Below are 12,945 nucleotides of genomic sequence, written 5' to 3' on the forward strand. Positions count from 1 at the left end.
ACAAGGCAAAGTTTGGCTAAATGTCGGTTGGCCGATGCCTATCCAAGTAACAAACTTCTACATCATGGAGTACAAAAACGCCAGACCTAGCCTCACGTCCGTAGCATGCTGTAGGCCAAGGACTCGCTGCATAACATCAACATGGCGCTGTTCTTCACCCATCTTCTGTCTGTAGTTCTCTGGCTGCAGTCATGCTTTGTCCTCGCTGTGCCACAGCAACATGGCTCGGCTGACTTGAGCACCCTTCCGAAGGTGTCTCGGGTGAGAACATTCATTCTTACCGATATCCTCAATGAACCCGATGACTCAATGTCAATGGTCCGGTATCTGCTGTACTCAAACGAATTCGACACCCGAGGCCTCGTCGCCGTTACTTCTTGGTCCTTACGAAATGACACCCATCCCAGTGAAATCAAGAAGATCATCAAGGCCTATGCTAAGGTTGTTGATAAGCTGAACCAGCATGTTCACCCCGACAATCAATATCCGAAACCCGAGGAGCTATTGAAGCAAATTTCATCCGGGCCTCGCGTGAGTTTCCCGGCAGTCTAAATAGTCTCGCAAGCTAATCCCATCAGTCATATGGACGAGCGGCCCTCAAGGAGCCCATCAGCGACGGCGCCAAACTCCTCGTAAAGCGTCTTCAAGAGTCCAAAGAACCACTCCATGTTAGTCTTTGGGGCGGAGCCAACACTTTAGCTCAAGCGCTGCAGCACATTGAAAAGACAAAGAGCAGGGAAGAAGCTGTCGACCTTCGATCTCGACTAAGGGTTTACTCCATCTCGGACCAGGATGATACCGGCGCTTACATTCGCGTCAAATGGCCAGATGTCTTCTTCATCGCCAATGTACACGGTTACCGCGAATATCGACTTGGGACATGGACTGGTATATCTACTGCCGACAATGGCGCAGCCAACACAACAAAAGTGACAGACGGTTGGCTTACCCCCAACATTCGTCTGGGTCCTCTTGGAGCGGAGTACCCTAAGATTATTTACACAATGGAGGGAGATAGTCCCAGCTTTATTTGGAACATCCAGAATGGTCTGAACGTCCCTGGTCGACCAGAATATGGAGGCTGGGGAGGTCGATATACTCGTGTCACGGAAGACACTGACATTAACGAGTATGGCACATCCGGGGATGCTTTGATCAACACCAAGGGTCAAAGTTGGTTTAGTCCTTATGCTACTATCTGGCGCTGGCGCGATGCGTACCAAGACGACTTTGCTGCTCGTATGCAGTGGACTCTGGTCGATAGTTTTGAAGAGGGCGCTCACCCGCCGAGCATCAACGTCAACGGATCCATGGGCAGTGAGCCCCTGCGATTCAAGGTTGGCCTAAGGGACGCCATTTTCTTGGATGCCAGCAATACCGTTGATACCGATAGTCAAGACGACTCATCTGGGCTTGACTTCGAGTGGTACTCTTATGCGGAGTGTGCATCGCCAATGCTGACCAGTCTTGCGGCGAACTTCTTCTCCGTTGATGCACTGTCGCCGCCAGCTGGAACAAACGGCACACTCGCTGTGAATGAAGCAGGTTTCAGTAACGTGGTATTGGGGCCAAAGGTCAGGATATCGACAAACTTGACTAGTTGGGAAGAGGAGCAGCCCAGTTCGGTCGATAAGGAATGGCATGTTATCCTTCAGGTTACCAACAACAAAGGCTCATATCCGATCCGAAGGTATCGACGCGTCATCCTGGAGCTCCCAGACTCGAAGTAGACAGAATGTATCTAAGTATCATATCATAATCGTTTATCTTCATCTTCGCCTTTACATCTATTAGTTCGTTCATCAAACGGTCGGCTGATTATCCTTCTTTTCCTCCAACTGGCCAAATTCACCATCTTCCTTCCAGCGGACTTCTAACTTTCTTCCAGCCTCTTGTAATCTTTCAGTGGCAGTAGCTTGTTTCAGACATAACCGCAAGTCTTCATCCGGCGCACATGCCAAAGTCGCCAGTATGCTATCTTTCAGTGCCGGCTTCTTCAACTTCTCCGTCTCCCACATACACAGAACCGCAAACATCATTCCGGCTATGAGACTTGCACCAGGAAACCATAAGTAATTCTATCGCAAACGTGTCACGACTACCATGCTTGTGGCATTTCCGACCATCGGGCTTACCTCTAGCTCTCGATCTCCTATCCACTTCGTCAAACTGAGAGCGACGTTGTCCAACGTTGCAGGTATGTCGCTTGATCGCCCAAGCCCAGACGGGAAACCAACAGTGGACTGATTCATTCCTAATGCTGGGTATAACAGCTTTTTGGAAATTCCATCAACGTAGTTCCCTATAGGGAGACTTGAGATCGCGGATTCCACCGAAGCCGTCACTCAAGACATTTTGTAGTGCTACAATGGTGGTTTGTGTAATGTTGAAGTACTATTTCCGTAAAGCGGAGGCTTGTCGCTTGTAGTCCCGGTCTGGAATCTTAATCTGGAGATCGGATAGGTCCACTAACAAAATGCCCATGTCGAGACTATGGTTCGTGTACTTAATGAAAGCCTTAAAAATTCTTATCATCGTTTGTGTAAGACCCTGGCTCTCTGTCCGTCCACGAAGACGCCACAGTTCCTTGTAAGACTCCTTGAGAGAGTACATCGTGATACTCGTTCACGCAGAGTGATAGTGCACATTCTAGGGCACCAACTTTCGTGTCTTCCCAAGGAGTCTTGTCATCTAGCCAAGTCTCATTTGAAACTAAATACTGTATAGCCATGACAATGGTGCTGAGATTGCCAAACGTCAGGGTCTTCCCTGGATTGGTTGTAACCCGAGCAGATAGACAAGTATCAGGACATTGTTGGGACATTGTTGGGACAAGTCTCGGCACTGACGACTTCCATTGTAGATTGAAATGCTAATATTCAGCTCTGGAATCTCATGTTTGAGGAAAGTGAAATTCCGGCCGTTTGCCCAATCAAAGTATGGACTGGGGTTGCTCACATCAGGCAGGGTTTCCCCGTGCCCCCAACACCCACGACTGATCATATGGTCCTGTAGCTTAAATACCTGAGGGGAGTTTCACGGGTCCAGATGACTTGGTAACATATCCTGATATGTCGCGACACTTGGAACAGACAGCGATGGAAGTGAAATTGGCCCAGGTACAGTTCCCTGTTGCACAGGCGAATGCTGGCTTCAGGTTTTGCCGTGCTGTGAAGGGTAAAAACCCATTCCACATGGCCGCTTTCATACCCATATCTTCCTGGATGTTACTTGAGGTGCGATAGACTGAGAAGTTCATAGGCGTATTGTTAGGTCCTGGGAATTGAACGAGACCTACTCCGGCAAAAGCCCCGGTCCACGATGCGCCATCTAAACGAGTTGATCGGCCGATTGTAGGAACATTGCCATGGGTTTCAAGAGAACCATTACTGGACTGTACTACCTTGTTATACTCTCGGTGGTCTAAAATGACTTCCTTATCTGTTATAACTAAGACAGCTTGGGTAAAGGGTTCGAAAGTCAGAAGGGCAATAGCAGTCAGAGCACCGATCGCTATCCAGCGTCTGGCGGTTCACTTAGTGGTAGAGTCAATTACTGGAAAGAAACCACTTACGGTCGACGCACGCAAGATTGCAGCAGACGCAGGCTTCCCCAAGCTACTCGACTAGCAGTATCGAAACGATCAAAGTCCACCAGTGGCTGTGCAGATCGACTCAGCCAGTTCCATTTGCCCTGGGACACATGCTGATAGCAAATGCCAGGCAAGCTCTTGATGTTCCAGCCAAGATGGAGACAGCTGTGTTGAGGGAGATATGAGTTTTGGTCCATTTGCATATCGGCTCCCCAGCTGACTGGTACAGAAGATAGATCATTAGTCCGAAGGCTATCAGACTGAGAGCCAATGCTGTGATCTCGAGTCCCCATTGGGTTAAGAACTGTAACCATTTACTGGTACTTTTGCTTTGTTTCTTGGATGTTGTGTCGGGCTTCTCAGTTGGTCCAAGGGGAGAAGATGCCGATGAAGTTGGTTGGGTGTCCAGCAGCGGCTGCAAGGTAGCCACAGAAACGTTGGCACTGGTAGTTACTGGTCTTTCGTCCATTTTTCTCGGCAGGCACTGGGGGGCGCAAACACCGCCAACCTGTTGTGGCTTGCTGACTGCAGCGTCGGGGGATACAAGCTGGTAGGACATGACCACTCAGCGAATCCCCATCTTTAGTGGGGAGTGCATTTCATAATAGATGCCTATCGCGCACTGAGACCTTGCTACCCATATCTTTTTGTAGAAGTCCTCCCTATTATTGGTATTCTTCCACTGCATAAATCCGCTTGGCATCGGGGCTGAGGAGGCAGTTCTTGGGGTTGCACAAGGCTCTGCCTGAGAGTTGCAAAAAGGGGAACCTCAGCGAGATATTTTACGAGGTGCCTTTTGACTGCTGCAATATGAGGGGTTAGCAATGATTACCGTTTCAGCTCTGCCTACTTTGGGGCTCTTTGCCCTGAGACATTTGTAGCGCTGCCTGATCACTTTGCATCTGTTTTAAGAATTGAATAACCGTGGTTGAGATACTTTAGATATTTTAAAGATATGTAGTGTTTCTTATCCTACTTTACGTATTGTAATGGAGATATCTAATTCTCACGAGCCTCTTCTAGAGCAGGCCCAGTTGTGATTTTGATCCCGCCTCTGCGACCGCTCTAAAGCCCGGCTCTCCAACAACTTGTCAGACAGGGACTGGGCATGTTTTCGATACATGTTGATGAATTGCTTCTGGTTTGAATGCGGCACTGCACTGAATGACGCCGGAGTCACATCCTGGTGATTTATATTTTTCCGCATCCAATTCATTTTCCTTACCCTGAGTGGCCTGGCCAAGCACTATCTATTGCTTGTGAAGAACTAGGGGAAGAAAATCAACGGTGTCTTTCTCAATACCTTGCATTATCCAGTAAGGGATCTTTGTTTTTAGACGTATCCATGTCCTGGCCGACTTCAGCTAAGTACAGCGAACAAGCAGCCTGATCCAGGCGGCCCAGTCACATAAAAAGCTCGATAGTAACTCAATAAAGCTGAAGCTGAGGCGTCTCTTGATAGATATGCAAGAAAGTATCAGTGCCCCTAGGTCGTCTGCTTCGACAGCAAACACCCCCTCTTTCTTCGATCTCGGGCCTAAATCAACGACTAAGATTGTCATTGGCTTCTGGATTTTACCAAGACAAACAAGCCGCTGAACTTGTGCTACAGTCTATATCGAGTGCTGGCTCAGCGCTGGAAGAGAGTGCAGGGCATACTCGGCGGGTGATAATTTGAGCATCACGAGGAAGCTACAAGAGCAAAGTCAGAAGAGTATCCTAAGATCCGAGGCAACAAATCGTAGCAATATCCAAGTTCTGTGTTTTTTGCCTTCTACTAAAATCTATGATCTCCGCTTGACCTCCAATTGGACTCCCGGATCGGCGAACAGCTCAAAGCCAAATGGCATCAGCTTCGGTTTATATCCCTCAGCTAGCCGCACATCATAGTCTAGTAAGATGGTAGCAATAGCTGTCTTCACCTCGGCGATAGCAAAAAATCGCCCTGGGCAAATAGGTTTACCAATACCAAACACGAAATGATCCTCACTCGTGGAAGTAGCCGAGCTAGCATAGATCCACTTCCCACCCTGCGCACGAAGCTTCACATAGCGGTATGCATCGAAGGTGTCTGGGTTATCATATACCTCGGGGTTCCGGAGCTGCGACATGTAGATTGAGATAGCTGTCCCTTTGGGTAGGTACTGGCCGTTAGGTAGGGTGACCGGCGATAGGACCTGACGGTCGAGATTGACTATAATATGTTAATGCGTTGATCTATAATGCTGGGGCGGGCGTCTTATCGACCTACCTATAACTGCAGAGTTCAATCTCTGTGTCTCCTTGATGACGCTATCGAGCAAGCGCATATTGGTCAGCGCAGCAGGAGACCATCCATGCTCGGCAACCACGGCTTCCACCTCCTCTCGGAGGGGAGCAACCAGGTCGTGGGCGCATATCTCAATGATCGTCTGCTTCAATAGCTCCGAGGTAGTCACCACAGCAGCCATAGACATTCCAAGCTGGGCGGCGACAGGATCATAGCTCTTACCGCCCGCAATCTCGCCAAACCAGCTAATGGAATCGTCGTGCTCTTTGTCTTCGGCCGCCCTCTTAGCGAGGTTCTTGTGCAAGACTTCGCGGGCGCGCTGGACTTCTGCTCTGCAACTCTTGCAAGCCGGGAGGAACCATTGTACAATAGGTCTCAGCAATCGCGGCCATGCTCGCAACGCGCGAGCCGCAAGGAACACGGTCATACCGTAGTTAGTACTGACCTGCTGCCATGTCTCGTCGCGCGACAGCTCCTCGCCAACAAATACCGACGCGGACATCCGGCTGATAAGGCTGACACCATCCTTGGCCCAGTCGACTGCTTTCCAATCTAGCTTGGCCATTAGTTGATGCGCACGGATCACAGGACGGGTAGATGCTGAATATATGCCACACGTACCGTCACTTTGTTCGGGCCAAGCTGCCAGTAAGTCTTTTCGCACATTATTGTGTAGCTTGCTAACATCTAGAAAGCCTCGAGTCAGCATGATTACATCAATGCGAAGGGAAATGGTCGGGCTCACGAGGGTTTTGAACGAGCTTCTTCTTGATAACGTTGGCCAAAAGTTTAGACGGGTCCGATATGGCTGCCGTGCCATCAAATCCAGGATAACCTGCAAAGAAATCCTATACAAGCAGTTCAGTCAATGTTCAATGGAGCGGCCTAGAAGGCAAGCGTCCGTACCTTGGACACCAGCGGTTGGTGATCAAGATGGGGACCATGGCGTCTCATCCACTCGAAATGGTCGGCAGGGAGGACTATTCTATCTCCCAGGAGTGTGATCATGCGGAAAGGCTTATTAAACTGGTTTCTTTTTGTCAGCACTCCTTTTCTCCATTAACCATGGAAGAAGAGCTTTCGCGCACCTTGGCAAACCCCTGTTTGATGAGGCCATCAGCATTAGTGATAAAGGCCATATGAGCCTTGCTCAAGAACCAGTCGTTAGGATATTTGTTGATAACAGGGATACTGTCTTTCGGCGCGATCAGCATCAGAAGCACGAATGCGACGACGGCGACAAGCACAGCTCCTCCCAAAGGATACTGTCCCGCAAGTAGCGGGGTGATGTATTTGCTGAGATCCATTGCCTGCAGGATCATGAAGAGTTTTAGCAAGTCGATATGATTATGAGAATTCCTCCGTCAAGGGAGATTTGTGACTACTCACCTTTGATTGATCAAGGCAAAGAAAGAAAGACCTTTTGGACAATGTAACAAAGACAGTGAGTTGTGAAACTCGACGAGATGTGTGAAAAGATGTTAAATACGTCCTAAATCTTGTGACTGGGAACATGCCGTTAGTCATCCCAAGTCCTGCTCTAAAATGAACCACCTCCGACCGGAAACTGTCCCAATCTTTTGGGGCTGTGAGGGCTCGGAGCTAGGCCTTGCAAGGATGGCAATCCCGCTGACAGGTTCCGCAACTCCCCACTGGACCATTGCCCAGTTAGGCAACTGGCTCGGGTAATGTGTGCGCTAGGAGAATTTCCCTTTGGAGACGAACTGGATATGGACATGTCGCTTACACCGGACGTGGAATCAACTCTCTCGGTTGCGAAGTCCTACGAGTACCCGGGGGCTTTTCTCTCCCAGCATCTATTCCAGCGACGGGTGTGGTCCATCCTCAATGTGCACTTGTTTGTTGGTAGCACAAACAGCGCTGATTGCAGGGCACGGCAGAGCGTCATCATGGTAATGGATTTTCTAGCCGTAGATGGAAAAAGTGTAATCAACACCAAAAATGCGCTTTGAGCAAGCAAAATAAAAGAAAATAACATAAGACAAAATAGTACTATAGCAGAACATCATTGAGATTTACAAAGCACTATCTCCAAGGGACCAGACCATCCTATCTATGCATTCCCTCCCATCTTTCCTTTCCTTTCCCTATCCCAGAAACTCAGCAAACTGCATAAATTCGTGATCATTCTTCATCGCATCCAGTTCCTCAGGTAGAGTCCCCAGCAGCAACTCGACACCGCCATCCTTTCTCATCGGCAAAATGAAGAGACTCCTGAACGCTTTATTCAGCCAATCCATCTGAACCCTCACTGCCTCGGGCGCTTCGAAAATATCACCACCGAAAGGCCCAATATCGCTAGCTTGGAAGAGCATCATGTTATTGAAGAGCGAGTGTGGGCCGTCCTGGATGCCCTGGCCTAGGAACGCCGTCGTATGGTTTCCTGGGCTGTTATCTTGAATTGTATGTAGTAGACTGAAGGCATCGTGGACAAGCTCTTGATCGACTCGAGTACGCGCTTCGCGGCAGATTTGGGCAATTTTGTAAAGGGATGTCTGAGAAGAGCAGAGCTCCGAGATGGACATGTGCTGCCGGTTCATGATGACACAGTTGGCCATGTATGTTGGCGGGAGGTGCGAACTGAAGTAGGGCCGGACGTCAGTGGGCATCTCGATGATGGACATGTCATCAGGGGAGGAGTCCTCGTCACGTCGACGGGCCCGGACGGCGGCGCGCCAGAAGAAGGCTTGCAACACATCGCCGAGAGATAGCGACCCCGACTCCTTGCTAAGACTTTGACTTTCCGGATCCGCAGCTTCGGCAAGCTCGACACTCTTCTGGAGTCTCTCAAGCTTCTCGGCCGAGATGACGAAGGTCGACGCCGCCAACGTTCGACCATCCGCCCGCGGCGCGGGCGGCCAATGCTCACAGTTGGGGAGGCGAGGCGGCTTAGGCAGATGGCGAGACAAACGGGCCCTCTTAATGTTGGGCTCAGTGACATGTCCGTTGACCGCGGCTGCCTCTGTCATGTCTGTGTCTTCCTCTTTCTCCTGCTGCTTGCGCTTCAGCGCCGGATCGGCATATGGCAAGAAACCCCAAACTCTTGGGTCGACCTCAGACGCCGGCTTCGCGAACCCCTCCAGCTCATACAAGATAGATAGCATGTCACGATTGAGACTCTCTGGGTGCAGCCACTCGGAAGTCGCAGACTGATCGCCTTGGACGAACCGGCAGCATTCTGCCCATACCGTCAGCGCGATCAACATGCCAATGCCATCAAACGCATGATGATGAACGTTAAAGGCCAGCACGCAGCCGCCCTCGACGAAATTGGCCTGTACGTTGAGCACATCCGTGGGCAGGTCGGGAAAAGAGGGACACGTAGTCAGGAGCTCGTCAGGGTAAGCCGAGGTCAAGAATCCAGAGGCGCGCTGCTCAGCGTAGGATGGCACGAGGGACGAGAGGTCGCGGAAGCGCAATTGTCTTGGCTCGTCGGAGGGAGAGGTACCCAAGGCCATTGAGGGCAGTGGAGGCAGACTGATGCGAACATCTCCCTTCTTGTATCCAATCTCGTGCTCCGAACAGGGTATCACTCTACCCGCGAGAGCCGGCACAATCTCCATGGCGCGAACCAGACCTCGCTGGAGCACTTTGTACGCCTGCTCGAACGAGACGCCTGGACAGAGGGGAATGAAAACATTAATCCCCTCATACATATTTCCGCCGAAGAGGTCCATTGGGCCCAGCTTGGAGGATAGAAGAGCCTTGTGTCGGTTCATCAGTGCTCTGATCTTGGCTTCCTGTGCATCCTGTTGCTGCTGCTCGGTCGACGGCGAGGTAATAGTGCCATTTGCTGTCGTGGCTCTACGCTCGGCAGCCAATCGCACGACAGTGGCGGTAATCGCCTTAACTGTCGGCCCAGCATAGAAGTTTCTTGGTAGAAATATGCCTCCCAAGTCTGTAACCGCCGCTACCGCCTTAGTAGCCTTGAACACAAGCAGAGAGTCGAACCCAAGAGTAAACAGATTAGCATCCACTGGAGCGTCTTTGACCGCAGGCACGATCGAAGCCAGTATATGCCGAACCGCGCGGGCGGTCGAGTCCAAGGATGCTGTGTCGATTGTCAGCAGCCCAAGCGCCGCAACTTCGGCGTCGCTGTCATCCTCCCCACGCGACTGGTAGAAACGCTCGATGTAGTCGGCGTACAGCGCCATGGTAGCCCGACGTTTGATAGTGCGCTTGTCGGTACGGATGAATGGCTTCCCTGCTTCAGAAAAGGCGATAAAATCTCGGTGCAGCTGGTCCTTGTGCAGAGAGAGGGAGTTAGCCCTTTCGACCACGGCCCAGATGCTGCTAAAGAGCGCTTCAGCATCATCACCGTCCCTTTTGATGGTTGGGTCTTTCAGCTCGATAAGGAGGCCGGCTTGTGGCTTGCCCGATCCGATCTGTGAGATAAGTTAGCATATCAATCAGCATTATCGATCGGCTAGTTGCCTGCGGGTTGTCAAACGTCTGAAGGGTCTCTGGACTTACCATCAGACAGCCATCAACAGCCGGGTGGGATGTGACGAGGGCCTCCGTATCGAGGGGCGAGATCTTGTATCCATTCGAAAGCACCACAACGTCATCACTGCGGCCGTGAGACGCCCATAGACCCGGCTTAGTTGGGTGCTGAACATACAGATCCTTAAAGTTGAAACTGTTCACATCTTGAAAGGTATGAAAGAGACCTTGAAAGAACTCCGCGTGCTCGTTGCGATGGATCCACTGTTCGTAAAGACCGGGCTCAACCATCTTAAACTCGAAACCGGACCAAGGGTGAAAGGCAAACCAGTGCCAATCCTGTCTGTCTACCCACAGGTTGCCGATAAACAAACCTTCCGACGTGCCGGTCAGGTTCAGAACACGAACAAACTCGTTCACTTTGGAGCCTAAAACATTGCTCACGGGTCCTGGAAAGTAATCATATCTGTTAGCTTACTGACGGAAACGGAAAGCCTTGACACAAGGTGATTTGTCGTCGTATCTCAGACATAAAGTACTTGTGCCTTACAACTGAAGTAGAGATCTGTACGTTGGGGACAAATGCCTTACCTCCCGAAGCGCAGATGAATTTTGACCTGCTTAGTTTTGGCAAGATGTCGGGGGCTTCGCCAAGCTCGTCAGTGAGCGAAGGAATCATGCTCCAGATGTCGATCTTGATGTGGTTCGCCAGGGACGATATGAGTTCCAGATTGGGTATCACGTCCCGAGGCCCGAGGACGCAGTGTAGTCCAAACAGCGGCGATATGACCACGTCCATCAAAATCCCCGCTCCCTTGAATACGTGGTCAGCACTAATTCAGACGTGATTGACTGGGACAGCTTCTTACATGGCTCAATGGGAATGTCGAGTATAGCGTGTCGCCATCATCCCACCCTTTCGCCCAGGGCTCCATACCGTCATGAGAGGGCAGCATCCGGACAGCGTCCACAGTACCAATCAGCCCGTGTGTCCACGAGATGGGCTTCGAAAGGCCGGTTGAGCCCGATGTATGGAGGATGCAGAACGTGTCGTTTATCGCATCTTCCCAGCGCTTGGTGTAAGGAAACGGCTCCACATTTTCCAGCTCGCTCTCATCCTCAGGAAGAAGCTCATCCAGCTTGGGCAGCTCCATGACATGCATGGGGCGTTGCTGTAAAAAGTCATTCACGAGCTGTGTTGGCCTCTCACCAGCGGGGTTGACCCAGATGTTACAATTTGCCGCCTCGAGGACGGCTAGAGCGCCCTCGGTGCTATTCTTTGGAGAGAGGAACAAGCCCTGTAGGAATATGTTAGACAAACAGAGTGAAGCTCTGGGAGACACATTCAATGTGGGGAGAAACGAACAGCGCAATTGGCTTTGATACAGGCGAATGTCAACAGGATCTGTCGGAGATCATCTAGATGCATGGGTATTGTGTCGTCAGTCAAATGGCTCGAATACACGGGCTCAGAGCCGCCGAGATGGCGGTACAAGCCCCTAACGATCCCAGGGCGCTTCGCTTTTAGGAGAAAAACTTACGAGGTCCGATATAACCCACGGCGCGGATCTCCGACGTCACTCCTAGCTCCCGCTGAAGTAGCCAGGCCGTCTTGTCGACCGCTTTCGTAAAGGCACGAGCAGATACATGGCGGAAGCCCTGCGAAAGGTCCGAGGACCTGGCCCAAGAGTAAATGATGCGATCAGGCTCAGCAGAGGCGAGGTCGTCCAAAATCTGGGGAATTAATCTGTTCCCACAGTTTGCCGGCGTTCCTTTACCGACAGCCATGGCTGCTAGTGCGAGTATGAGTATGAACACGAACAGGCCGGGGAGGAGGAAAGTTCAATTAAGATGAGCCTTGGCAGCGAGGCGAAGAGTAGTGGCAAGATAAATCGCGACAATGAAAAAGCGTCTTGAGATAGACAAAAGGGATAATCGTCGCACCAGAGAGAGCTATGAAGCTAAAACTGAATATAAGACTCAGGTTCAGCGCCTACAGGTATGAGTACAATATGGCGTGTGCATATGCAGCACGGGTGGCATGTGGATAGATAGGTACGTTTTGTTTTCTTAGTAACGCCGCGTTTGTCTCAAAATCCCAGGCTGGCTGAGCTGACTACCTGCATGAGCTGAGTCCCGAAAGAGTAGGTCACCTACTTCTGACTTGCAGACTGGGGGACCAGGATGATTGCCCAGGTTGGCTGGCCGCGCTGACGAGGCCAATTCCCCGGGAAACTAGGAGAGTTTCCTTTTTGAGCCCCGGTTCCAGCTGACGGGCTTGTAACCAGGACCCAGGCTTAGTCAACTCAGGGTTTTTCTAACATCCCCTGCTTACTGACACCCAAAGTTTAACCTGGGGTCCGATTGGTTAGAAAAGGTTCTAAAGTTAGGTAACTAATCGCTGATTTCTTTTTCAGGAGGGTGTTAAAAAAGCAGGTGATATTATAAAGATCTTTAGTTGACTTATTAGGGACGGACCGTTCGAGATGCCCCCACACCGTACAGGGGGTATCTACCTATCCAGATCGGTCGATAACCCGAGAGGTTGAAAGCACACTCCGGAGCGCCAGTGACTTGCCAACACCTACTCATACTCGTGGAACAATACCTTTTTCTCCCG

The 12,945-nt window shown here is 50.8% G+C and overlaps 5 protein-coding genes across 5 annotated transcripts; 1 reads left to right on the plus strand and 4 right to left on the minus strand.

Annotated features, from left to right (window-relative positions):
* Positions 1 to 72: 72 nt before the first annotated feature.
* On the plus strand, positions 73 to 1,778 carry FOXG_12219 (uncharacterized protein). The gene is made up of 2 exons (XM_018391965.1): positions 73 to 531; positions 579 to 1,778. Exons 1-2 carry the CDS (start codon positions 142 to 144, stop codon positions 1,728 to 1,730), a joined length of 1,542 nt encoding a protein of 513 aa, XP_018250719.1. The 5' UTR covers positions 73 to 141; the 3' UTR covers positions 1,731 to 1,778.
* A 616-nt stretch (positions 1,779 to 2,394) lies between these two features.
* FOXG_20693 (uncharacterized protein) lies at positions 2,395 to 2,613 on the minus strand (the record flags this gene model as incomplete). Its single annotated transcript, XM_018400989.1, has 1 exon — positions 2,395 to 2,613. One exon carries the CDS (start codon positions 2,611 to 2,613, stop codon positions 2,395 to 2,397), a length of 219 nt encoding a protein of 72 aa, XP_018250720.1.
* A 403-nt stretch (positions 2,614 to 3,016) lies between these two features.
* Positions 3,017 to 3,906, minus strand: FOXG_12220 (uncharacterized protein; the record flags this gene model as incomplete). Its single annotated transcript, XM_018391966.1, has 2 exons — positions 3,017 to 3,524; positions 3,575 to 3,906. 2 exons carry the CDS (start codon positions 3,904 to 3,906, stop codon positions 3,017 to 3,019), a joined length of 840 nt encoding a protein of 279 aa, XP_018250721.1.
* Positions 3,907 to 5,376: 1,470 nt separating this feature from the next.
* FOXG_12221 (uncharacterized protein) lies at positions 5,377 to 7,183 on the minus strand (the record flags this gene model as incomplete). Its single annotated transcript, XM_018391967.1, has 6 exons — positions 5,377 to 5,786; positions 5,844 to 6,413; positions 6,483 to 6,548; positions 6,607 to 6,709; positions 6,768 to 6,887; positions 6,950 to 7,183. 6 exons carry the CDS (start codon positions 7,181 to 7,183, stop codon positions 5,377 to 5,379), a joined length of 1,503 nt encoding a protein of 500 aa, XP_018250722.1.
* Positions 7,184 to 7,969: 786 nt separating this feature from the next.
* Positions 7,970 to 12,113, minus strand: FOXG_12222 (uncharacterized protein; the record flags this gene model as incomplete). The annotated part of the gene is made up of 6 exons (XM_018391968.1): positions 7,970 to 10,267; positions 10,356 to 10,774; positions 10,917 to 11,139; positions 11,195 to 11,623; positions 11,692 to 11,744; positions 11,867 to 12,113. 6 exons carry the CDS (start codon positions 12,111 to 12,113, stop codon positions 7,970 to 7,972), a joined length of 3,669 nt encoding a protein of 1,222 aa, XP_018250723.1.
* Positions 12,114 to 12,945: the final 832 nt, after the last annotated feature.

This window comes from Fusarium oxysporum, chromosome 13, assembly GCF_000149955.1.
Source record: "Fusarium oxysporum f. sp. lycopersici 4287 chromosome 13, whole genome shotgun sequence".
Classification (NCBI taxonomy): Eukaryota; Fungi; Ascomycota; class Sordariomycetes; order Hypocreales; family Nectriaceae; genus Fusarium; species Fusarium oxysporum.